Source organism: Megascapheus bottae, chromosome 2 (assembly GCF_031878675.1).
Source record: "Megascapheus bottae isolate mThoBot1 chromosome 2, mThoBot2.hap1, whole genome shotgun sequence".
Lineage (NCBI taxonomy): Eukaryota > Metazoa > Chordata > Mammalia > Rodentia > Geomyidae > Megascapheus > Megascapheus bottae.
The window spans coordinates 26,969,379-26,995,591 of NC_143510.1; the positions used below are offsets into that span (position 1 = coordinate 26,969,379).

Genomic DNA, 26,213 nt, shown 5'->3' on the forward strand with positions numbered 1-26,213 from the left:
AACCCAGGGCTTTGTGCATGCTAACCAAGCACTCTACCACTAGGCCATGTTCCCAGACCTTGCTCTTCATTCTTGATCTGATGAACAAATTAATTTAGAACATGGAAATACATAAAATTCCTTTCACATACACAAAAATATATAGATTTGACTCCTAAATTTCATAACATTACAATATATCGACACACAGAATAATTGACAAACTTCAATAGAACATATAATTTTAAACTCCCCCTCTCAACTAAAAAGCAGAATGAAAGGACTGTTTCTGTACTCAAGAGAGAGCAGAATCAAAGGCACAGCCTATGGGGATGGGGAAAGGAAATAGGGACAAAAACATGAGAAAAGGTATCAATGTGTGAGAAGTAATACACCTACTACTTGGCAAATATAATTGTAACCCCTCTATACATTACCCCGGCATAAAAAAATAAATAAAAACAAAGAACCATCTGACAGTAAATGATCTCCAAGTAAGACTTTATTAGAAATAAAGGCAATGTTTTTTTTTTTTTGGGGGGGGGTTGTGTGTGGAGGGGGTCCTGGGGCTTGAACTTGGCCTGGGTGCTATCCCTGAGCTCTTCAGCTCAAGGTTATCACCTTGAGCCAAGCTCCACTTCCCATTTTCTAGAGGCTAATTGGAGATGAGTCTAGGTCCTTTTGTGCCTGGGCTGTCTTTGAACCTTGATCCTTAGATCTCAGCCTAGTAGATAGCTAGGATTGCAGGTGTGAGCGATGGCCCAGCTAAGGCAATGTTTTGTAATTTTAAAAAAGAGGGGGGAGAAAGGAAGGAGTTTGGCCTAGCAGTAGAGTAGCATGCACGAAGACCTGGGTTCAATTCCTCGGTACCACATACATAGAAAAAAGCCAGAAGTGGTGCTGAAGCTCAAGTGGTAGAGCTCTAGCCTTGACAAAGTCCAAGGACAGTGCTCAGGACCTGAGCTCAAGGCCCAGGACTGGCAAAAAAAAACAAAAAAACAAAAACAAAAAAGGGCACAGCCTATGGAATCATTTTATAAACATCCTCGACCTAGTATGTTTTCTCTCATGTGTGGAAGCTAGGTGTACAACATAAACATATATAATTAAATTAAAAAGGTTTTATGCATAAAGACAACACTAACCAAATGATGGTATGCGTAAAGCGAAGAGTCCAAAGATATAACTCCTCTGGGCAACTAGTCAATGGTTTAACAAAATGAATACTAGGAAGGGACCCTATCTTAACTTTACCATTATCCTAACTTTATCAGATATCTTTCAGGCCTCTATTCTTTCTTCTCATCTGAGTCTCAATATAAAAATATCAATAACTGATACAGATTTCGACTTTCATTCATACCAATAAACATAAAAAAGAAAGTTTTGCCCACATAAAATAAATTACTGTCACAGGTAAAAAAGCATTAATACAATCATCAGGGAGTCGATGTTAAACATATTACTATCACTATGTGAGATTACTAAAGTCTTTTTCCCCACATTATTTCTCAAGGCTTAGTTTTCTCATCTCTTGAGAAATAAGAATTAAAGATACAGGGCCGGGAGTTTGGCCTAGTGGTAGAATGCTTGCCTAGCATGCACGAAGACCCAGGTTCGATTCCTTGGTACCACATATATACGTAGAATAAAGCCGAAAATGCTCCTAAGGTTCAAGTGGTAGAACTCTGGCCTTGAGAAAATCTAAGGACAGTGCTCAGGCCCTGAGCTCAAGCCCAGCACTGGCCAAAAAAAAAAAAAAAAAGATAGAACAAGAATTAAAGAAACAAACAAAGCTGTTCTACTTAAAAAAAATAACAATTTATATTCAAGAAAAGAGACCCACATTAATGAAAGATGTTAGTGTTGGGGTTAATTAACTATCCAAAAATACAGATAATTAGAACGAAGCCTCTGAGTTCAATTCTCAGTACACATACACACACATACATACACACACACTCCAAAGTATTTTCTCTCAATTTTTTCCATGTCTTATGGAACAAAAAAAATATTAATAATATCACAAAGTAATAGAAACAGAACAGTTAACAAAACATTTTTAGCTTTTACCTGAAAAGATCTACCTCGTGAACAGTAGGTAAAATAACAGATATGTTTGTGTCTGACTGAAAGATAAAAAAGAAAATTGAGAATTTCAGTAAAATTTATAGAAACTGACGTTTTAAATATGCCCACCTATCAGATAATTATTAAACCACGCTACCCAAGATTTTTCCAGGAGCAGCCAGAAAGAATGGGTCTTTTCAATCTCTCCCAGTGTAGCAGAAGAGAGAAAAAACATAGACACTATAATTTATCAGACATGAGGTTAGTTCACAACTGCATGACATACTTCCACTAATATTAGTGAATATATGGAATAGGAAATACCAGTTTTCCTACCGTTCTCCATTGTTACTGAATTTACAGAACAATAGACATACTAATATACCATTTCAAGTACAAAATTCAACCCTCCTGATGAACACATACTGCTTTCAGAAAAAAAAATAGAACCATAATTACAGAAACTTAACTGAAATCTCCTATATCAGAAGTCTACTAGTCCACTCTTCTTAGATAAAAAGTTTCGGAAAAAAAATGAAACCAAGACACATTTGCTGTCCTCTTGTCCTCCCAATTATATAAGAAATCTTGGGTTCTATAATTTTTCTGCAATAATAAAAAAAAACTGAACTGATGCTAGGAACTTTGTTATCAGTTTACTAAAAAGTTATCTAATGGGTTAGTTCAATAATATTCTGAAATATATAATCAACCCAAGACACACTACATTTGCAGTAAAAAAAAAATTTTGTGATATTTATATAATAATACCACACTACCTGCTGAGTTAACTGTACTATCTGAGTTGTCCCAGGCTTGTCATGGCATGTGGGAATCCGTACCTTAAAAGAGACAAAAATGAAATTATCTTTGGCTATAAAGGAAGTACTCAACAGTACTCTATCTTTCTGCCAAAAAGGATATATTTAGCAATGCCTAAAAGGCTATACAAAAACAAAGTATTTGTTTGATTATAAAGCTAAGGTTATATTTATTTTTAGTCACAGCAGAAAGTACCTGAGCCAAAGTCTTCATGTCCATTAACACAGAAATCTCTAACCTACTGAGAAGCAATATGCTAAAAAACAGAAAAAGGCCTTCAGCCTCATACTGTTTCCTGTTTATTGTTCCACACACCTAAACACAACTTCTCAAACCTGCCAAACTTGTAGATGAATCCAACAGGAAACAATGAGAACTCTCATCCCAGAGATCTCATTATTATTTTAAATGATTTCCTAAGGAATAAAGAAGAGAAAGGGGAAGGGAGGGGGAAAAGTATATCTAAATAGAGAGCACTGTTGTGGCTCATGACTGTAATCCCAGCTACTTGGGAGGTGGTGGGAGCAGGAAGACTTCTTTTCTTTTCTTTTTTTTGCCAGTCTTGAACTCAGGACCTGGGCACTGTCCTTGGACACATTTTGCTCAAGGTTAGTGCTCTGACACTTGGGCCACAGAACCACTTCTGGCTTTTTCTGTGTATATGGTACTAAAGAATAGAACCCAGGACTTAGTGCATGCTAGATGAACACTCTACCACTAGACTATGCTCCTGGCAGGAGGACTTTGAGTTTCAAGTCACCCCAAGTAAAGAAAACAAGACATATCAAAATGAATTAAAAAAAAAAAAAGCTGGAGCCGGGCACAGTGGCTCACGCCTAATCTTAACTACTCGTGAGGCTGAATCCCACTTCAAAGCCAGCCCAGACACTAATGTCCGTGAGACTCTTATCTCCAATAAACCACTAGAAAACTGGAAGTGGGGTTGTGGCTCAAGGGGTAGGGTGGTAGCTGAAGAGCTCAGGACAGCACCCAGGCCCAGAATTCAATCCCTACAACCAACCAAAAAAAAAAAAAAAACAAACAATGGAGATATGCCTCGAGTGGTAACCCACTTCCTTGTATGAGACCTTGGGTTCAATCTCTAGTAAATAAGTTTAAATTAATTAGATAGCATCGTCAAAAACAAACCCAGCTTGATAAATGAATTGTGAAGCACTTATGAAAGCATATTCATATAAACCTTATAAGTAAAAACACTGATTTTTTTTTTTTTTTTTTTTTTGTCAGCACCACTTCTGGTTTTCTGGTGGTTAATTGGAGATAAGAGTCTCATGGTCTTTGGTACCAGAGGTGGCTTTGAACCTTGATCCTCAAATCTCACTCTCCTGAGTAGCTAAGATTACAGGCATGAGCCACTGGCACCCAGCTTTAAAACACTGATTTCTTAAAAGCAAAACACCATTACAGAGAATGGCAGAGAAAAAGCATGTTCTTTGTCTGGGTCTTTAAATTTGTGCTGCTCCCAGGGCTTGAACTCAGGAACCTATACTGTCCCTGAGTTTTTTAAAGTTTTTTCTTCCTCACTTTATCACTTGTGTCACAGCTCTACTTCCAGTTTGGTTAATTGGAGTTAAAAGTCTTACAAACTTTCCTGTCCAGGATGGCATAAAATCATGATCCTCAGATCTCAGCTTCCTGAGTATCTAGGATTTCAGGGGTGAGCCACAGTACCCAGCTTCCAACATAGTCTTAAATTACATGTTAAAAAGGCCTTTTAGGGGACCGGGAGTTTGGCCTAGTGGTTAAAGTGCTTGCCTAGCATGCATGAAGACCCGGGTTCCATTCCTCGTACCACATGTAGAAAAAAGCCAGAAGTGGTGCTGAGGCTCAAGTAGTAGAGCTCTAGTCTTGAGAAACTTCAAGGACAGTGCTCAAGCCCAGGACTGGCAAAAAAAAAAAAGAGGCCTTTTAGGACCGAAAACTAATAGTCTTCCTAATTTATCTTAATTTTAACTAATTTATATCACTCATCTCAGGAGGCATTGTTAGGGCCATGGACATGCAGAATTCTAGGAAGTAGCATTCAAATTCACATATGTTATACAGGAATGACAAAGTTTACACTGGTGTTGTAGAACTAGTGATTCTGTAAAGCAGGTTACACATCAATTACAAAAAGGAAAAAACAGTAATGTTATTACACGGTATTACAAAGTTAGAAGCAAAACCAAACTTCCTAGTTTTCTTTAAGAAGGGGACAAGTGAGAATAATCTATTACCTTCATTACTACACCCATAATAGGCAGATGCAATGTTTTTCCTGGCACTGGAGCAGGCCATCGATCAACATCATTACAAGCTGGAAATGAAACAAAAAAAAATTTTTATTACTATCAGTAAGAATATTAAAGTAGTGCATTTGAAATTAAAATTCTGTTTTCTACAAGGCAAGAGAAATGTACTTGGAAGAATAGAAAGTAAGAGAAAAGTTTTTTGCTTTATTTTCTTTTGTATTTTTTGTGTGTGGGTCATGGGGCTTGAACTCTGGACCTGTGGGCTGTCCCTGAAATACCTTACATTTCTCTCTAAAATATGTATATTGTAGAATGTAAGTTAGTTAAAAGTTTCTTCAAAGCAAACTAATAGCCTTCCAAGAAATTTTCTTCTTCATCTATTACTACTAGAATTGGCTGCATGTTACTTAGCAGAGGCCTCTATCTTTATCAAATCCCGCAACCAAAAATGTTCTTTATTACTAGTCTAATAAAGAGGAATTATTGGTGCTATTGGAGAAGATGATAACAGATAACTGCATTTCATGTTTTTAGGTAAAGATGCCTAATAGTTTTGTATGTCTCCCATAGCACCCTTAAATTCTTTTCTATTTGAAAGGATTGACTTGATTTGTCACACATTACCAGTAAATTTTAAGACTCCTTCATTAAGAACACCTATCTTAGAGAGACCTATCAATATCGCTGGTCATAAAAGAAATGAAAATCAAAACAACTTTGAGACTCTACCTCACCCCATTTAGAATGGCCATTATCAAGAAATCTAATAACAACAGATGCTGGCAAGGATGTGATCAGAAGGGAACTCTACTACACTGTTGGTGGGAATGTAAACTTGTTCAATCACTCCTGAAAGCAGTATGGAGGTTCCTCAAAAGACTAAACATAGGCAGGGAGCTTAGCCTAGTGGTAGAGTGCTTACCTAGCATGCACAAAGCCCTGGGTTTGATTCCTTGGTACCACATACACAGAAAAAGCCAGAAGTTGCTGTGGCTCAAATGGTAGAGAACTAGCCTTGAGAAGGCTCAAGTACAATGTCCAGGCCCTGAGTTCAAGCCCCAGGACTGGCAAAAAAAAAAAAAAAGTGTTATGAGTCAGATGCTGGTAGCTTACACCTGTAATCCTAGCTACTCAGGAGACTGAGATCCAAGGATCACAGTTCAAATCCAGCCCAGGCATGAAAGTCCATGAGACTCTTATCTCCAATTAACCACCAGAAAACCGGAAGCGGTGCTGTGGCTCAAGGAGTAGAGTGCTAGTCTTGAGCTGAAGAACTCAGAGACAGCACCCAGGCCCAGAGTTCAAGCTCCATGACTGACAAGAGAGCAAGAAAGAAAGAGCTACATTGTGAGGAAATGAAAAGACTTGGAAAAAATCATATTAAGTAAATCAGAACTAAAGAAACATAGACTCCACAATTTCCCTCATTTGTAATAATTAGTATATGTCTAGGATTTACCTAGCAAAGGATCACAATAGCTCAATAGCTATGTCCATATGAACATATAAGATGATGTGAAGCAAAATGAACTCCACGATATGGAAACAAGAAATTTTTTCTTTGTGGTTGTTGTTTTCAATGTATTATGTGAAGTTATTTTTTTTCTTTCTTTTTTTCCCCTATGGTTTATCCCCTGTTGTCAATGAATCTGATTTTGGTACCTGGTATACTGTATATAACTTTATTTGAATTAGGGAAGGGAAGGGGAAGAACAAAATGGTGAGACAAAAACAAATGGTAGGAAGTGACACTGTGGCTCAAGATGTAGGATGGTAGCCTTGAGCTGAAGAGCTCAGGGAAAACACCCAAGCCCAGAGTTCAAGTCCCATGACTTAAAAAAAAAAACTAAGAAAGAAAAATGGTGAACCAACGTAACAGCAATACTCACAAAATAATATGTTGGAAATGAACTTTACAACTTGGCAGGGACTAGAGGGGAGGGAAAGTGGGAAAAAAATGTGTGAGGTAAAAGTGTTCGACAAGAAATGTACTCACTTAGCCAGGTGCAGTGGCTCATACCTGTAATCCTAGCTACTCAGTAGGCTAAGATCTAAGGATGGCAGTTCAAAGCCAGCCCAGGCACTAAACACCATGAGACTCTTATCTCCAATTAACAACTAAAAAAAAAAGGAAGTGATGCTGAAGCTCAACAGGTAGGGTGGTAGCCTTGAGCTGAAGAGCTCAGGGACAGTGCCCAGGCCCAGAGTTCAAGCCCCATGACTGACAAAAACAAAAAAAAGAAAGAAATGTACTCACTACCTTACATATGTAACTGTAACACCTCTATAGATCACCTTGAAAATAAAATTTAAAAATAAAAATCACCTGCCTTATACAAGGCTTAACTTACCTGCCTCCAAATAAGGCTCATTTTTTTCGAAATACTCTGGTGCTATCTGTTTGAGCACGGTGTGAAAAAAATGAATGTAAGGTAGCTTGCTGATCAAAACCAATGACTAAGGAAAGAAAAGAAACAATTGTAATTGTTTAATTTTAATAAATTTTAATTGTCCAGTGACTGTAATTTATGTTTAATATTCTTGTTTTTCATTAACAAGCAATAAATGTAGAATTGGACATAAAATTACTCTTAGGGCAAATGGCTAAAAAGAAACCCAAAATCATAGCTGCAGAATGTAAAAAGGTTAGAAAATGAGGTATTGCTCCAGTGGTAAGGCACCAGACCGGAAAGCATGAGTTCAAGTTCAAATTCCAATATTGCCCCCAAAAAGAGGGGGAAAAAAGTGCCTCACAACTGTAGATATGAAGAATCATTGTTCAAAGACAGCGTAAGCAGAAAAGTCCACAAAGACTCTTATCTCCAAAATAATCAGCAAAAAGCAAAACTAGAGGCATCAAGTAGTAGAGCACCAGACTAGCAAGTAAGGAGGCCAAGCAGCTCAAATGATGCCAAATTCAATCTTAATTAGCAGCACAAAATAAGCAAAAAGTTTAACCGTATTACCACACTTTAAGAACTACTAAAAATTAGCCATATAATGTCTTCATATTAAGGAAAGAAAAAGTTGTGATTCCTTTCCCCAAAATCTATGACTGTTTATATTTATGCATTTCAATTGTCATAGCCAAATACTAACTGGTGGAGTGGGAGGTCTTGTTTCCAATCCCATGGCTTGAAATCAGAAACCTTGGCTCCTTCAGCTTGCTTGCACTCTACTACATGAGCCATGCCTCTAACCCTCATAGCCATATGCTTAGAAATTCTGACTATTTTGATGGCTTCATATATAGATTATAAGGGTGATTTTAAAATCACTCTTTTAATGTTTTTTTGTTTTGTTTTCTGTTGGTTGTGGGGCTTGAATTCTGGACCTGGGCCATGTCCCTAAGCTCTTCAGCTCAAGGCTAGTGCTCTACCACTTGAGCCACAGTGCCACGTCAGATTTTTCTGGTGGTTAAATGGAGATACGTCTCAAGGACTTTCATTACCAAGCCGGCTTTGAACCTTGATCCTCAGACCTCACCCTCCTGAGTAACTAGGATTACAGGTGTGAACCACTGCACCTAGCTTAAAAACCACTCTTTACCTTTGCATCCACCATCAAATAGTAATCAGAGCAAATTTTGAATACAAATGGGAAAAGTATATCCTGATAGCTTGGACTTAACAGAGATCATTCATTTTTTTTTCTTTTTCTTTTTTTTCAAGAGTACAGGGGACATGGCTTAACTAGTAGAGTCCTTTAAGTTCAAACCTCAGAGGTAAAACAGAGGGAGAGGAAAAGGGTAGGACAGGGAGGAAGAAGAAAGAAAGAAGTTGCTAAATTTGACTAGATAAATCAAAACTATTACAATCTGTTTATTCTTTCCCTTATTCCAAAACGTCAAAACTAAGTACTCTTATATAAACCAAGTACAACTTATTCCCAGGAGTTTAGCACAGAGGTAGCAAAAAATAAATAAACAAATAAATAAATAAATAAATAAATAAAAAGCATTAGTTAAAATAGTCCAGGGAAATGTGTTTGTAATATAAAAAGCACATTTAAATACAAAAAAAACCCTCCAAAACTTCAAAGATCCAATAGCTTCTATTTTACTTATCAAAAATATACTTTATTATAATTACCTTCTGAAAGTAGCCTCTTTTGAGAGTTTTATCTCGAACTTGCCGAAAATACACATAGCCATAAAAATAAGCAGGATCTTTCTATGAAAGAAGTAACAAAAATCACATATATATATATATATACATACATACACACACACACAGACATATACGTATACATCCACCCTTTAATATTAACACCAGGTTTTGTTATACACTCAAATCAAAAGGTACGGTATACAAAACGAACTAGTTATATTTTTCAACTTGAAAATAACAATTATCAACTTAATGGACAAAAGCCTTCCAACCTGTCTAAAGATAGCAATGTGGGTACCTAAGTGTGATAAATCCCCCCTAAACACTGTATGTGCACACATGTGCACCTGTGTGCTTGTATACACATACACACACACATGCTGCTTGTATTGGGGATTGAACTGAGAGCCTGGACACTCTCCCTGAGCTTTTTTTGCTCAAGGCTAATACTCTACCACTTGTGCCACAGATCCACTTACAATTTTTTAGTGGTTAATTGTACATAAGAGTCTTACAGACTTTCCTGCCAGTCCTGGCTTAGAACCACAACCCTCAGATCTCAGCCTCCTGAGTAATGAGGATTACAGACATGAGCCACTGGCCCCAGGCTTGCCTGCAGAATCAGCTTCTGTTTGTTACTCACATTTATACTAGTGAAATAATTGAATTCTGTATTTTCCAGAATGGTATATCTGGTATTCTTTTTTTTTTTTTTTTTGCCAGTCCTGGGCTTAGGCTCAGGGCCTGAGCACTGTCCTTGGATTTTTCTCAAGGCTAGAACTCTACCACTTGAACCTCAGCACCACTTCTGGCTTTTTCTAAGTATGTGGTACCATGGAATTGAACCCGGGTCTTCGTGCATGCTAGGCAAGCACTTTAACCACTAGGCCAAACTCCCAGCCCTATATCTGGTATCTTTAAACTTTTTCCTAGGAGCCAGGCACTGGTGGCTCACACCTGTAATCCTAACTACTCAGGAAGCTGAGACTGAAGATCACAGTTCAATACCAGCCAGGGAATGAAAGTCCATGAGATTCTTATCTCCAATAAACCACCAGAAAACCAGAAGTAGTACTGTGGCTCAAGAAGTAGAGTGCTGAAGAGCTCAGGGACAGAACCTAGGCCCAGAGTTCAAGCCCCATAACAAATCCAAAAAAATTTTTTTTTTGCCTAGGATTCCGTGTTTTCCAGGGCTAAGGGGTCAGACTTTTACCAAAATGAGGCATATAAATATAAAATTCCAGCCGGGAGTTTGGCCTAGTGGTAGAGTGCTTGCCTAGCATGCACGAAGACCCGGGTTCAATTCCTCGATACCACATACATAGAAAAAAGTGGTGCTGAGGCTCAAGTGGTAGAGCTCTAGCCTTGAGAAAGTCCAAGGACAGTGCTCAGGCCCTGAGTTCAAGCCCCAGGACTGGCAATAAATAAATAAATAAATAAATAAATAAATAAATAAATAAATAAATAAATAAATAAAATTCCAAGAGAAGAAATAAAAGGAGTTACATTCCAATAAAAAAAATGTTTTGATATTTGAGTCTGGATCTCATTATGTAACCTAAGCTGTCCTTAAATTTATGATCCCCCTGTCTCCAAACTCCTGAGTCATTATTACAGGTCTCTGCCACCATACTCAGTCTCAAACTATGAAGTTTATACAGGCAGGTATATGTCAGTAATAATGAAACATTAGGATGTTTAAGAAATTGAAGAAGCTTTTACAACCTAAAGTAATTATAAACTTTTTAGCTTAATTGTCTTTTTTTTTTTTTGTGGTCAGTTGTGGGGCTTGAACTCTGGGCCTACTCAGTGTTCCTGAACTCTTCAGCTCAACGATAGTGCTCTGCCACTTGAGCCAATTCTGATTTCCCATTGGTTAACTGGAGATAAGAGTCTCACAGAATTTTCATGCTCAGGCTGGCTTTGAACTACAATCTTCAGATCTCAGCCTCTCGAGTATCTAAGATTACAGGTGTGAACCATGGACACAGGCTGTCTTTTATTTTTTTATTGTTATTCCTTAAATAAGCATTTATAGATCACCTTCTTTAAAGAACATAATGTAGTTGGGAAGAAAAAAGGCTGTGCATGATACAGTTCCTTCAGTCAGTTACAATGTAGGAGGGATAAAAAAAGAACAAAAATGATTATTACATAACAGGAAGGCAGGGCCCATGAAAAGAGCACAAAAAGTCATAGGAAGGTCAAACAGGAAGATTAATGACTTCATGGAGTTATTGTTTTTTGGAAGGAAAAAAAGTTCTTTTACCGTCACAAGAGTACCCTAGTACAAACTATATGCAATCTGGGCATATCGAATATAGGATGATATTTAAAATAGTGAAAATTGAAACCCTAATCTCAGCTATAGCATTATGAAGAAATGACTCAACATTGAAGGTTAAAAATATCTAGGCTTTTAATAGTAAACTGATAACACATATGAAGAACAATTACTACCAAAAAATAAAATGCCTTCTTAATGGTGGAGTGTTGAAAATTTACTCCAGATCTAATTCCTTTTTAAATATTGTCGTGTGTGTGTGTGTGTGTGTGTGTGTGTGTGTGTGTGTGTGTGTGTGTTGGTCCTGAGACTCAAACTCAGAGCCAGATTTACCCAATCGTCCAAAAATAAGGACGTACTAAACCCACTAGCACAACGATGTTCACTGCAGCACTATTTACCATAGCAAAGATATGGAACCAACCCAGATGTCCCTCAGTTGATGAGTGGATCAACAAGATGTGGTATTTATACACAATGGAATTCTATGCTGCTGTCAGAAAGAATGACATCTCCCCATTTGTAAGGAAATGGAAAGACTCAGAAAAACTCATATTAAGTGAAGTAAGCCAGCCTCAAAGGAACATTGGCTCAATGGTTTCCCTCATTTTTCATAATCAGTAGAAACCTTGGGCTCTCCTAGCAGAGATTTACAAAAGAACAATAGAACAAAACCTAGATACATCAGGCCATATAGTATGACACTAAATGAAAGGACCTCCAGGATATAGAAACAAAAGCCATATAATGATAGTTGTCCTTAATGTACTATGTTATCTTTCATCTCTTCAGTTGTCCCTTGGTTATCTCATATTGTTACAGTATTTCACCTTGTTATCTGATAGGTTGTATACATGTTTATTTGGTTATTTGAAATAGGATAGGGAAGGGGAGAAAACAAGATAAGGGGTGGGGATGGGGGAAGGGAAATGGGGACCAAGACATGAGAAAGGGTATCAATGTTTGTGAAGTCATGCACCTTCTATCTGGTGAATATAATGTAACCCTTCTATTAATTACAATAAAAAAATACATGGAAAAAAAAATAAAGACATCAATCTGTCACACATGTTGAAAAAAAACTCAGAGTCAAGCCAACATTAACACTGTCTTTCTAATATACACATTATTTATATTCAATATTCAAGTAATATTCTAACCATTAATGGAATTTTTTTTTTTGCCAGTCCTGGGCTTGAGCTCAGGGCCTGAGCACTATCCTTGGACTTTCTCAAGGCTAGAGCTCTACCACTTGAGCCTCAGCACCATTTCCGGCTTTTTTCTATGTATGTGGTACCGAGGAATCGAACCTGGGTCTTCATGCATGCTAGGCAAGCACTCTACCACTAGGCCACACTCCCGGCCCCCATTAATGGTATTTTTAAAAACCCTAACCAGGGCCGGGAGTGTGGCCTAGTGGTAGAATGCTTGTCTAGCATGCACGAAGCTCTGGGTTCCATTCCTTAGTGCCACATACACACACACACACAAAAAAAAAAAAAACAAAAAACTGGAAATAGTACTGTGGCTCAAGTGGTAGAGCTCTAACCTTGTAAAACCCCAAGGAGAGTGCTCAGGTCCTGAATTCAAGCCCCAGGGCTAGAAAAAAAATTCTAAGCATTAATGCCATTTCAAAACTGTGAATTACAATAAAAACTGTAAAATTGTCGCAATAAAATTTGTAAAGTCAAAAAGGCAGAACGGCTGACAATTACTGGATTGAGTAATGCATCATTAATCTTTAAGAAAAAAGGAACACAGCACTGGGAATCTGGCCTAGTGGCGGAGTGCTTGCCTACTATGGAGGAAGACCAGGGTTTGATTCCTGGATACCACATACCTAAAAAAAAAACAGAAGTGGTACTGTTGCTTAAGTGGTAGAGCTCTAGCCTTGAGAAAGCCCAAGTCCAGTGCTCAGGCTCCTGAGTTCAAGCCTCGGGACTGGGGAAGGGGGGGGGGGTGGATAAAGGAAAACCTGTTGGGAACCAGTGGCTCACACTTGTAATCCTAGCTACCCAGGAGGCTGAGATCAAAAGATTGCAGTTCAAAGCCAGCCGGGGCAGGAAAATCCATGAGACTCTTATCTCCAATTAACCATCAAAAAACCAGAAGCAGAGCTGTGTCTCAAAGTGGCAGAGTGCTAGCCTTAAGCACAAAAGCTAAGGGACAGCATCCAGGCCCCACAACCAACCAAAAAGAAAGGAAACCAGCAAGGCCCTAATGTCTTGGACTGTATTCTTAACTAACTCAGGATGAGCTCTGAAGACATCAGTTCAAAGTCAGCCAGGGCAGGAAAGTATGTTGGATTCTACCAAAAAATAAAACAAGAAACAAACAAACAACAACAACCAAAAAAACAGAAGTGGAGCTGTCGCTCAAGTGGTAGAGCATTAGCCTTAAACAGAAAAAATTCAGGGACAGTGCTCAGACTTCCTGAAGAAATCCAGCTGTACAGTCAAGTTACAAATCAAAAATACTTCCATATGCTGATAGGTAACTGAATATATGTGTTCTAAAGTAGTGTGTTCTACTGTTTCTTCTCCCATGGACATTTTTTTATGACTACTTTTCCAACCTTTAAGTATACTGGCAAGTCTTTGTCAAATTGATCAAGGAGACAATGCAGTGAAACTCTCCTTCCAGAAGACTGTCGAAATCTAAAACAGAACTGGGTATCTCCAAGACAACCTAACAAAAACAAGAGGGAAAGAAAGTAAGGATAACTTAGTTCAATGTTTACTTTCACAGTTTTATCAAGCTGAATCTTACAAGTCATTTAAACCCATTTGTTCATGATTCATGTAGAAAAGAAGAACCTCAACAATCAAGTGATTTGCTCTTGCTCAAGGATAGATTTTTTCCCCCTAGTCTTGGGGCTTGAACTTGGGGCCTGGGCACTGTCCTGGGGCTTTCCTCAAGGCTAGAGATCTATCACTTGAGCCATAGCACCAATTCCCGTGTATTTCTGTGTATGTGGTACCAAGCAATGGAACCCAGGGCTTCAAGCATAGTAGGCAAGCACTCTACCACTAGGCCACATTCCCAGCCCTCAAGGACATCTTTGGCAAAGCCAGAGCAAAACAATTCACTAAACTATACATTTATGTGGATAAACTGTATTTTATGTCAATTGTATCTTGAGCTATTTTTTAAATGTCACTTTGAGGCCAAATGAAACATTTTCTTCATTCAAAAAAAAAAGAGTCAGCATTGTATTATAACCTCTTTGTACAACTACTTAATAATGTGTGTGTGTGTGTGTGTGTGTGTGTGTGTGTGTGTGTGTATTTAAAGCCAGGCAGTATGGCTCATGTCTGTAATCCTAGCTATTGGTCCTTACCTCCACAAAGACTCTGTATTCAGTGTGATGATTTGGAATTGCTGAGAAACAGTACTTTAGAACATAGCTTCTTAAAGTATAGTCTTTGCGCTGGTTTTAGTTCACAAACTGAACCCTGACCAAATAAATACACAAATTGAGAATAAATTTTCTTTGGGGGGAAGAGGGTACTAGTCCTTACGGCTAAAACTTCAGGCCTTGTTGCTGTCACTCAGTGATTGGCTTTGTTGTGAGTTTTTTTGTTTGTTTGTTTTTTGCTTTTTTTTTTTCTGTTAAAGACTAGCATTCTACCATTTGAACCACAACTCCAATTCAGCATTTTTTTTTCTTTTTTTTTTGCCAGTCCCGGGGCTTTAACTCAGGATCTGAACAGTGTCCTGGGGCTTTCTCAAGGCTAGAGCTCTATCACTTGAACCACAGCACCACTTCCAGCTTTTTCTATGTATGTGATATTGAGGAATCAAACCCAAGGTTTCATGCATGCTAGGCAAGCACTCTATGACTAGGCCAATCTCGTGTTCCCCAATTCAGCTTTTTGGTGGTTAACTGGAGATAAGTTTCTCACAGAAAGATAGCTTGGAACTGCAATCATCCTGGCAACATTTAAATTTTATAAACAGGGCCAGAAGTTTAGCCTAGTGGTAGAGTGCTTGCCTAGAATGCACAAAGACCTGGGTTCGATTCCTCAGTACCACATACATAGAACAAAGCCAGAAGTGGTGCTGTGGCTCAAGTGATAAGAGTTCTAGCCTTGAGAAAGCCCAAGGACAGTGCTCAGGCCCTGAGCTCAAGGCCCAGGACTGGCAAAAAGAAAAGAAAAGAAAAAAAATATATATATATATATTGATATTACTAGAATTAATTTAGACTTGTATTTTGCATTTTCGGGGTTCTTTTTATTTAGTTTTTCTTTTTCTTTTTCTTTTTTTTTTTTTTGCCAGTCCTGGGCTTGAGCTCAGGGCCTGAGCACTGTCCTTGGACTTTCTCAAGGCTAGAGCTCTACCACTTGAGCCTCAGCACCACTCCGGCTTTTTCTATGTATGTGGTACCGAGGAATCGAACCCGGGTCTTCATGCATGCTAGGCAATCACTTTAACCACTAGGCCAAACTCCCGGCCCTTATTTAGTTTTTCTAATCATTCATTTAAGCTGCATTTTACAAAAGTGCTGGGTGCCAGTGGCTCACACCTATAATCTTAGCTACTGAGGAAGCTGAGATCTGAGGATCATGGTTCAAAGCCAGTGTAGGCAGGAACATCTATGAGAGTCTTATCTACAATTAGCCACCAAAAAAGCCAGAAGTGGAACTATGTCTTAAGTGGTAGAGCCTTGAGCAAAAAAGCTAAGGGAGAATGGCCAGGCCCAGCATACACACACACAGAGTCCACGACATACTGGATACATCAGACAATCCAAGGTGGCCTTTTAATACATAATGTAAGCCTTGTAAAGTACATGACCATATTCCTATTTTCAGAGAAGAAATATGTGGAGGTCAGTGTTGTCTAAATGCCAAATTCATCTGTGCTGTCCCTATAAATGTTTTCTCTCTGGCCTTATACTTGCCAGGTAGGCTCTGTACCACTTGAGTCACACCTGAGCCCTTCTGGTGTTCCCTGGGCACTCTACCTGAGCTCTTTAGCTCAAGGCTACCTACCGCTCTACCCTTGAGCCTAGCCCGAATACAGGTTTTCTAGAGGTTAATTGGAGATAAGAGTCTCGGATCCTTTTGTGCTCAGGCTGGCTTTGTGCCGGGATCCTCAGATCTCAGCCTCCAGAGTAGCTAGGAGTACAAGCGTGAACCACCACACCCAGCTCCTTGTTTTTTGAAGACAGTCCCATATTTATGCCCAAGTTGGCCTGGACAGCTATCATATTTAAGCTTCCCTTAGAGCTGAAATGACAGGCTACATACACACCACCACATTCAGTGTTTTACTGTTTGAGTTGGAACCTCATAAACATTTTCCTAGCTAGTCTCCAATAGTAATTCTCCCAATCTTCACTTTCTGAATAGCTAGGATTATAGGCGTGAGCCATTATACTGAGCTTTGACACATTTAATAGTGATTACTGTCTGTGGGTATCCAATATACTTGAAGCATCAGGAACCTCAAAATCCAGATGAAAATAGTAAATAATGAGTAAAAACAAAAAGGTAGTAAAGCCAGGCACAGTGCCTCATGCCTGTAAGCCTAGCTACTCAGGAGGCTGAGATCTGAGGACTGCGGTTCAAAGCCAGCCCAAACACTAAAGAATCTGAGACTCTTATCTCCAATTAATCACTAGAAAATGGGAAGTTGGGCTGTGGCTCATGGGTAAGGTGGTAGCCTTGAGCTAAAATTAATCACTAGAAAATGGGAAGTTGGGCTGTGGCTCATGGGTAAGGTGGTAGCCTTGAGCTAAATTTGAAGAAAATTAGCTAATTAGCCATGTTTAAATTGGCAAGCTAGTTAGCCATACTTAATTTCTGATTTTTTGTTTGCAAAGTGTAGGATACTGACATCCACCTTTAAAGCATTGGGGGAAAAAAGGAGTTAAGAGCTTGGTCTAGTGGTAGAGTGCTTGCCTAGCCTGCACGAAGACCCAGGTTCAATTCCTCAGTAACACACATATAGAAAAAAGCCAGAAGTGTTGCTGAGGCTCAAGTGGTAGAACTCTAGCCTTGAGAAAGTCCAAGGACTTTCCGGGCTCAAGCCCGGAGCTCAAGCCCAGTGCTGGCAAAAGAAAAAAAAACAAAAAAAGTTTATAATGACAAATATGCCTAAGAAGGAAAGCATATTATTTTAATCTTACACTGATAAAGATAAAACTCACTCAAATTGATTAAGAAATTAAAACCTATAGGTCCAGGAGTGTGGCCTAGCAGTAGAGTACTTGCTTAGAATGCACGAAGCCCTGGGTTCAGTTCCTTGATACCATATGTGGCTCAAGTGGCAGTGCTCTACCCTTGAGGACAGCCCAAAGACAGTTAAAAACACCATAAAAGGAGCTGGAAATGTGGCTTAGTGGTAGAGTGCTTGCCTAATATGCATGAAGCCTTGGGTTTGATTCCTCATAAACAGAAAAAAACAACAACAACAAAAAACAAACCAGAAAAAGCACTGTGGCTCAAGTGTTAGAATACTAGCCTTCAGCAAAAGAAGCTCAGGGACAGTATCCAGGCCCTGAGTTCAAGCCCCAGGACTGGCAAAACAAAACCAAAAAACCCACAAAATTTATTTCTTAACCTTGATGCTTTACATGGGAAGGTTTCTTATGCTACTCTCTTAGGTTCAGCATCTAGCCCTGTGTATTAAATTGCCAGAAAAATTTTTATTTAATTTAAAGATCTGCTCACATGCTCACATGCACATGACAGTTTCAGGAACAAAAAAGAACTACATAAGTAATTATACCTGGAATAAACTGGTAAACTGTTAATATGTTAGTTTTACCAAGGAGGATGACAGAGAAATGAACAGACATTGCAGAAAGAGTTTATACTCCTAGGGAAAGTGAATTTTGAGAAGATATATATATGGAAAACTAATAGAAGAGTAAAAATCATTTTAGAAAGGTTTATGCAGTCAGTGCCATCTGCATTAAGAGTCTTCAGTGATTCAGAATACTTCTCTTCCACCTACTCAAGGTAGAGAGACACTTTCAAAAGGGGAAATTTGGGTCCCTTTGGTTGCCGCTTTCAGGTCAAAATGATGATTATGCCTAAAAGATACATAAGAAAGGAAGGATTTTGTTTTTCTTAACTTCTTTGATGCTCATGTACACATGAAAAAGAGAAAGTCTAAAAAGGAACATGCTGCATAACCTACTGGGAATATGATCACAAGGTCAGTTCACACTGCAATCTATACAACTCCGCTTACCTTAAGTTCTAGAAAGGAAATTCAACTCTCATTACATTCAGAACTGAAACAAGAATAGAGCCTAGATCTCTCTGCCAATGTTTCATAACAGGCCCTCCAAAAGCCTAAAAAAGATTCTAATCAGTACATGTCAAATCTACTTCACTCAAAGGTAAAATATAATTTTATGTTTTTTCACATATAGAGAAATGTTTATATTGAGAAAAGGGCTAAAAGGAAAAAAAAAGTAGAACATCAATCTGCCAAATCAGATTACTGAGGTAAATTGACAGGACATTAGAAGCAACCACCAGAGGAAAAAAGACTGGAGTAATTCTGCTTTTCAGGGTTCTAACTGTGTACAGCTTGAGAAACACTGGTCACTCTATCCTGAAAAACAATTTTGTTTTTTTTTTGTTGTTGTTATTTTTTGAGATAGTGCCAGGCCTTGAACTCAGGACCTTGAAGTCTTGATCACCTTTTTCAATCACTACCACTTAGTCACACCTCTAGTTTTTGTTTGTGTTTGGTTTTTTGTGCCAGTCCTGGGGCTTGACCTCAGAGCCTGACCACTGTCCTTGGGCTTCTCAAGGTTGAGCCACAGCACCACTTCCAACTTTTTCTATGTATGTGGTACAGAGGAATCCAACCCAGGTCTTCGTGCATGCTAGGCAAGCACTCTACCACTAGGCCAAATTCCCAGTCCCTCAACTAATTTTGTGTGTGTGTGGGGGGAGGGGGTCATGGAGCTTGAACTCAGCCTGGGTGCTGTCCCTGAGCTCTTCAGCTCAAGGCTACCACCCTACCCTTGAGTCAAGCCCCACTTGCCATTTTCTAGAGGTTAACTGGAGATAAGAGTCTCAGGCCCTTTTGTGCCGAGGCTGGCTTTGAACCTTGATCCTCAGATCTCAGCCTCCTGAGTAGCAAGGAATACAGGCATAAGCCACCATGCCTGGCTCCTCAACTAATTTTAATGTGAGAAAACAACCATCATTCTTAAAATAATGTTCAAAAGAAATGTCACATGAAAAATGTTTACCTGAATTTGAATCTGGAAAAGACAAATAGCAAATGTTGGTTTTCTGAAAAAGAAAACAAAAACTATTTAAGCTGACATGCAACATAACATGCCAATAAAAGCAAACAGAAATATAACAATAAAGCAGACATAGCAACATTTGTACTTACTTCTTTATCAGTAAGTTTGGAATGTTGAGGATAAATTACCTGTAAGAAAAGAGATAAAATTCTATTAGACATTAACATTAGTGAGTAGTGCTAAAATTCTAACTGGCCATGATCAATAGCTTTTAAGAAATACTTCATCCAGGGTCGGGAGTGTGACTTAGCGGTAGAGGACTTGCCTAGCACACACAAAGACCAGGGTTCAATTCCTTGGCACCACATGCATAGAAAAAGCCAGAAGTGGGGTGAGGGGAGGGAAATGGGGACAAAAACATGAGAAGGGGTATCAATGTGTGAGAAGTAATGCTCCTACTATCTGGCTAATGTAACTGTAACCTGTCTATACATTACTCCGACAATAAAAAAGAAAATAAAAAGAGAAAAAGCCAGAAGTTGTACTGTGGCTCAAGTGGTAGAGCTCTAGCTTTGAGGACAGCACTCAGGTCCTGAGCTCAAGCCAGGACTGGCAAAAACAACAATAATAATAATAATAACAATAATGATGATGATGATGATGATGAAAAAGAAAAGAAGTATTTCAGGCGGGCTCCAGTAGCTCATGATTATAACTAGCCCCTCAGGAGGCTGAGATCTGAGGATTATGGTTCAAAGCCAGTCTGGGCATGAAAACTACAACTTACCACCAGAAAACGGGAAGTGGCACTGTGGCTCAAGTGATAGAGCATTAGCCTTGAGTAAAAGAAGCTCAAGGACAGTGCCCAAACCTAGTGGCATGCACCTGTAATCCCAACTACTAAGAAGGCTGAGACAGGAGGACCCCTTATGCCTGGAAAAATCTAATCTATGGGTTTGTATCTGCTTCAAGAAATAATCATTTCAATTAATTCTAAGACGGAATTAGTATCAATAATTACTAAGAGAAAAATGAAGGCAGATACTATTGGCTACGAAGCTGAGATCCAGGGTATCACAATTCTAAACTAGCCAGAGCAGTAAAGTTCAAGAGACTCTGGCTGGGGATGTGGCTTAGTGGTAGAGTGCTTGCTTAGCATGTGTGATACCCTGGGCTCAATTCCAGAGTACCATATAAACAGAAAAGGCCAAAAGTAGCACTGTGACTCAAGTGGTAGAAAGCTATCCTTGAGTACAGACAGGCTAGGGGTAGAGCCCCAGGCCCTGAGTTCAAACCCCAGGACTGGCCAAAAAAAAGGAAAAAAATTCAAGAGACTCTGTCTTCAAAATAATCAACAAAAAGTTGGTCTGGGAACAAAGCTCAAGTGGTTGAAAGTCAGCTGGGCAACCATGAGGCCCTGAGTTCAAACTCTGGCACCAGCAAGAAGAAAGGTGAGAAGGGGAGAGGTAGAGAAAAATTCATTGTAGTTTTCATGCTCCACTATGAAATCTAGCCTAACTTCCTCCATTCTTTAAAACCAGTGGTGGAGAACATCAGGCTGAAAATTAACTAAAAGGTTTAGGGTCATGTTGTTGTTGTTTTTTAGGCTAGTCCTGGAGCTTGAACTCAGGGCTGGAGCACTGTCCTTGGGCTTTCTCAAAGCTAGAGCTCTACCACTTGAGCCACCACACCACTTCTGGCTTTTTCTATGTAAGTGGTACTGAGGAACCCAGGGCTTTGTGCGTGCTAGGCAAGCACTCTACCATTAGGCCAAACTTCCAGCCCTCTTTACTATCTCTTAAACCTTAGAATCAATGACTACCACCTTGCTAAGGTTCCAAAATGTTACTGTCCAAACTGAGTTTATACCTATTCTGTAATAAATCTTCCTTCTGAGTTCTCTTGGTTGTCCATTTTAGGGTGTAGAGCTGGAGGTACTATGTTACTTCTTCAATATAAACCTACACTTCTGACTGCAATCCACCCACCTCTTTGGTCCATCTGAATTCATATATGGCCTCAAAATAAGTGAAATATATTTTCAAGTCTTTTCTCATATTACTATATTAGTTCATTTTCATTTTAAAAGAGATAAGACAAATATACACATTTCTCACTTGGAAATTTCACTGCTTTGCATTTCATCTAATGTGCTCTGGATTCTTCATTAAGGAATCTAAAGTCAGGAATCCTTAATCTAGAAAAAATGGCCCACGGATTAATCCAAGCAGTCTAAGAAGCATATACAGAATTTTGTCTTAACCTTTTTCTAGTAAATTGTGGTGGTTCATATTTGAACCAGGAAGCAAAGAAAAGGCTAAGAACTATATGCTTGAACAAAGAAGTCTATGGGAAATGAAATTCTTTAATGCTTCACACTTTTGTAGCTCTTCAACTATGTTAAACATTTTATTTGGTCAAAAAACAAGACAACACTCCTATTACAAAATTGATTCACTTGAGGAGAATCCCTCCTTTACCTATTTAAAAATTCAATCAAGGCCGGGAAAGTAGCCTAGTGGTAGAGTGCTTGCCTAGCATGCACATAACCCTGGGTTCGATTCCCTTGGTACCACATACTCAGAAAAAGCCAGAAGTGGAGCTGTGGCTCGAGTGGTAGAGTGCTAGCCTTGAGCAAAAAGTGTCCAAGGACAGTTCTCAGGTCCTGAGTTCAAGCCCCATGACTGGAAAAAAAATTCAGTCAACTACAACTAGCTAATACTAGTTTTCTAGTTAAATTCTGCTCTGCTGTAGATATAACTTTCAGATATTATATCAATGTCTTCAAAGTCTTTGGGAATATCTGTTCTTTCCTCAGTAAGATAAAAGAATCACTAATGATTCATTCATTCTATCAACAAGTATTTACTGAATGTCACTAAGTGTCAGACACTGTATTTATGAAATACTGACATTAAATCTTGGTTTTCCACTGAATTACTGTCTCAATCTCCAAATACAGATTAAGGCATATGTTTACAGTTACATTTCAATAACTAGCATGTTACCTAGATCTTAGTGGAAATTCAAATGTTTACTGAACTGGTAAAGACATAAGGGAGAAGAGGAGACAAGAGGGGAGGGGAAAAGGAGAGAAGCAAAGCAGTAAGAATAGTTACAAAAACAGTAGCTTTCTAATCAAATTCCCCTACCAATTTTCTTAGTCAATTTAGGACACCAAAATCAAAATGAGATTAAAATTTGTCATCATCACCAAAAAAAAAAAAAAGACAAAATACATTTTCTAAATATATAATGCTTTTCTGGGATACATAAAGACAATCTTATATTACAAAAAGAACCCTAAACAATGTTAAAAATGAGTGAGACCGGAAGGCATTTTTTTGTAAGATGCTATAAAGATGGGACATATGACAGACATTCATCTTGACCGTCGCTTTCAGGTCTACTGTTCTAGAGCTAGTATTCAGAAATAACAAGGGATAGGACTATACCTCAGCGAGACAGCATTTGTCTGGCATTCTTGACACTCTAGATTAGATCCCTAACATGGAGGGGCTGAGGTACACCACACACACACACACACACACACACACACACACACACACACACACACAGAAACACAGACATGGGGAACAAAAGAAGGAAAAGTAGAAAACGAATGCTGAAGTAAGTATGCTGGCGCATACTGAGTGTAAAGGTCTAAGTTACTGCAATTACCAAAGCAACCTACACGCCAATCAACTTAGATGTGCAAGTTCACCATATGCCACAGGGGTATTGTTCCATTCTTGAAAACGTCCCAAACAAGCATCCTGCCTGCAAGCGTTCTGAGTGCTGTTTGCTAATCCTTTTCTGTTGTTTCTGTTACGCTGGCTTTTTTTTTTTTTTTAAAGACTGACCATCAATAAGAAATCAGGAGGGGCCTAAAGAGAACTTTTCACCCCATAGCCGCAGTCCAAGATCCTCCCACGGGAAGGGTGGGGAGACCGGAGCCCGGCCAACCCGCACAGGGGGTGGCGGCCACGCCCGGATGCGCCGCCGCTGGGGTCCAGGCCCGTCCGCCCGCCCGCCAGCCGGCCCGGGGCTCGGCCTGAGCCGCCCGGCGCGGGGGCGAAGCGCGGAGCCAGGGTGCGGCCGGGCCTCACCTCCACCGCCTGGCCCAGCTCCAAATCGAAGCCCACCACACACACGCAGTGCAACCAGGCCGAGAAACTGTCCCACCGCAGCAGGCCCCGGCCGCGGCCATCGTCCTCTTCATCGTCCTCTAGGGCAGCTCCCGCCGCCACCAAGGCCGAAGCCTCGCGCCCCTCGGCCGCCACCACAGCCTCATCCAACGGCCCGCGGGAGCCGGGCCTTAAGCCCGCCGGGCCCAGCAAAGCCATCCGCCACCCACTTGCCGCTCGCGCCGCCTCCGATGCGGACAGCGCCGCAGAGCGCGCTCGCGGGGCCCCCCTCCTTCCTTAACCCCCCCCACCCGCGCGCACGCGCACCACACGCTGCCGCAGCGGCCCGAGACTCGCTGGACCGGGGCGGGGCCTCGGGCCACGTGACCCTGGGAGCCAGGCTGGGAACTAATATTAGCCTCCCGCTGGGGGCCGGGACACCAGGACGTCACACGGACGCCGGTCCCCCTCTGCCCAGCCGGCCGCGGCCTCCGTCTCCGAAAGCCCTTTCAGGTCGAAACAGACGCTTCTGAGTCACCCATCAGGCGATGAATTATTCTAGGAACGACTCGGTTCCTAAGTGAAGTAAGATACTGTTAAATTATTAAGACAGAATGGGAGCAGTGGCCCGCGTTGGGCCAGGTCCAAGCACAAGCGTGGACATGCTCCTTTACCGCGTCTGCACAACACTGTAAGTTAGGTACGGACGTTCGTCCTCTCTCCGCTGCTCTCCACTCGCTTGTGTACTTTGTATTTATTTAGCCGGTCCTGGGCCTCGAACTGGCACTGTCTCTGAGGCTAGCACTCTACCCCGGGAGTCACGGACCCACTTGTGGCCATAAGGGTCTCACTAAGTTTTCCAGGTCTCGGGCTCCGGAAGAGCTATCCGCACTTGGCTTGTTTATTATCCTTCAGTGGTTGTGCAAAGGGGATATGACTCGGTGTCTCTTTTCTTGTTTTGTTTTGTGTTCGAAATGGTTGCACTATATAGCTTAGGCTCTTGCAGAACTCGTGGTTTCCCTGCCTGGACCTCGAAAGTGCTGGGATTAAAGGCCTGTGCGTATCTCCGTGACTAACACAGCAAGTATGATAACTCTGATGCCAGCTTAGTCACTCCAGCCATCTACTGATTGAGAGCCCGCTCTGCTTTTGCTCTGCGAGTCCCTCTCCATGAAGGCCCCTCCCGCCTTTCTTGGTCTGCCTGACTCACATCTCCAGACTTTTCTGGAACCCCAGGTTGGGCAGGCTGGCCACTGTAGCAACCTGATAATCTTGTTCTGAGCTCTGGGGTGAGCTACTGTTTTTAAACAGCTGTGTAGTCTTAGAGGGCAGCTTGAGGCTGGGCACTCAGGAGACACTGGTTTGAATTGTTCCTGCTTATTAGTACAGCATGATACTACTGACCAGGATTTATTCAGCACCTACTATGTTGACAGTAAGCAGCACAGTAATTAGGAAGTATGTACTATCACAGAAAAATGTATAGAAGACAATTAATTCAAAAACGCAATAAACATATTTGAAAACCAGCAGAGTGTTTATGCTTTTATACTTATTATCAGACCCAATTCCCCCCACCAGTCCTGAAAGGCAGGTCTTAAGTTTCCATTTTACATATAAGAAAACTCAAGTTCCATGTGATCACCTATAGCTAATAGGTGGTAGAGGAGATTTAAACCCAGGCTAATCTTATAAGTTTTTAGCTGCACTGCTCAGTTGGCAACTCCATTTGACAAACACTATTCTCTCCACACTTCTAGAATTTTTGTTCCGAGTTGATTGTTGCCATCCATTCTTTTAGGATGACCAAGTATTCTCAGGTGTCAATGCATTTACTGACAACCATTTTTAGAACAGAAAATAAACTAGAGGCAGGATTCATATTAGAGGCCAAATTCTCCACCAAAGCAATCTACCAGCCTACTCTGTGGAATCACTGTTAAGAGAGAAAAACATTCTGCCTTCAAGTAAGGCTATAAACCCAATATTAGGAGGAAATAATTCTTTCTGTTTTGTTTGCATGCCAGTGCTGGAGCTCGAAGGCAGGTCCTGGGCACTGTCCCTTAGCTTTTTCATTCAAGACTGGCACACAACCACTTGAGTCACAGCTCCACTTCTGACTTTTTGGTGGTTAATTGGAGATATGAGTCTCGAGGAATTTCCTTCCCTAGCTGCCTTGGAACTGTGATCTCAGATCTCAGCCTTTTGAATAGCTAGGATTATAGGCAAAAGTCATGGACACCTGACCTTTTTTTTTTATCAGAGAGAACTCTGGACGAAGAGTCAAAGGTCTGTATTCTTATACCAGCTCCCTCTACAATGCTGGTAGATTGACACCTCTAA

At 40.2% G+C, this 26,213-nt stretch overlaps 1 protein-coding gene across 1 annotated transcript in view; it reads right to left on the reverse strand.

The window, feature by feature from the left end:
* The window catches only part of Dennd6a (DENN domain containing 6A), a 48,764-nt gene extending 24,650 nt beyond the window's left edge, over positions 1–24,114 (reverse strand). Inside the window, exons 1-9 of the mRNA XM_090322576.1 lie at positions 23,853–24,114; positions 19,893–19,931; positions 19,744–19,786; positions 14,095–14,207; positions 9,218–9,298; positions 7,478–7,583; positions 5,112–5,191; positions 2,829–2,891; positions 2,053–2,108 (exon numbers count right to left, since the gene is read on the reverse strand). Of these exons, the coding sequence (XP_090178702.1) occupies positions 2,053–2,108; positions 2,829–2,891; positions 5,112–5,191; positions 7,478–7,583; positions 9,218–9,298; positions 14,095–14,207; positions 19,744–19,786; positions 19,893–19,931; positions 23,853–24,089 (818 nt within the window). The 5' untranslated portion in view covers positions 24,090–24,114. The remainder of the gene's footprint in view (positions 1–2,052; positions 2,109–2,828; positions 2,892–5,111; positions 5,192–7,477; positions 7,584–9,217; positions 9,299–14,094; positions 14,208–19,743; positions 19,787–19,892; positions 19,932–23,852) is intronic.
* Between the last annotated feature and the right edge of the window lie 2,099 nt (positions 24,115–26,213).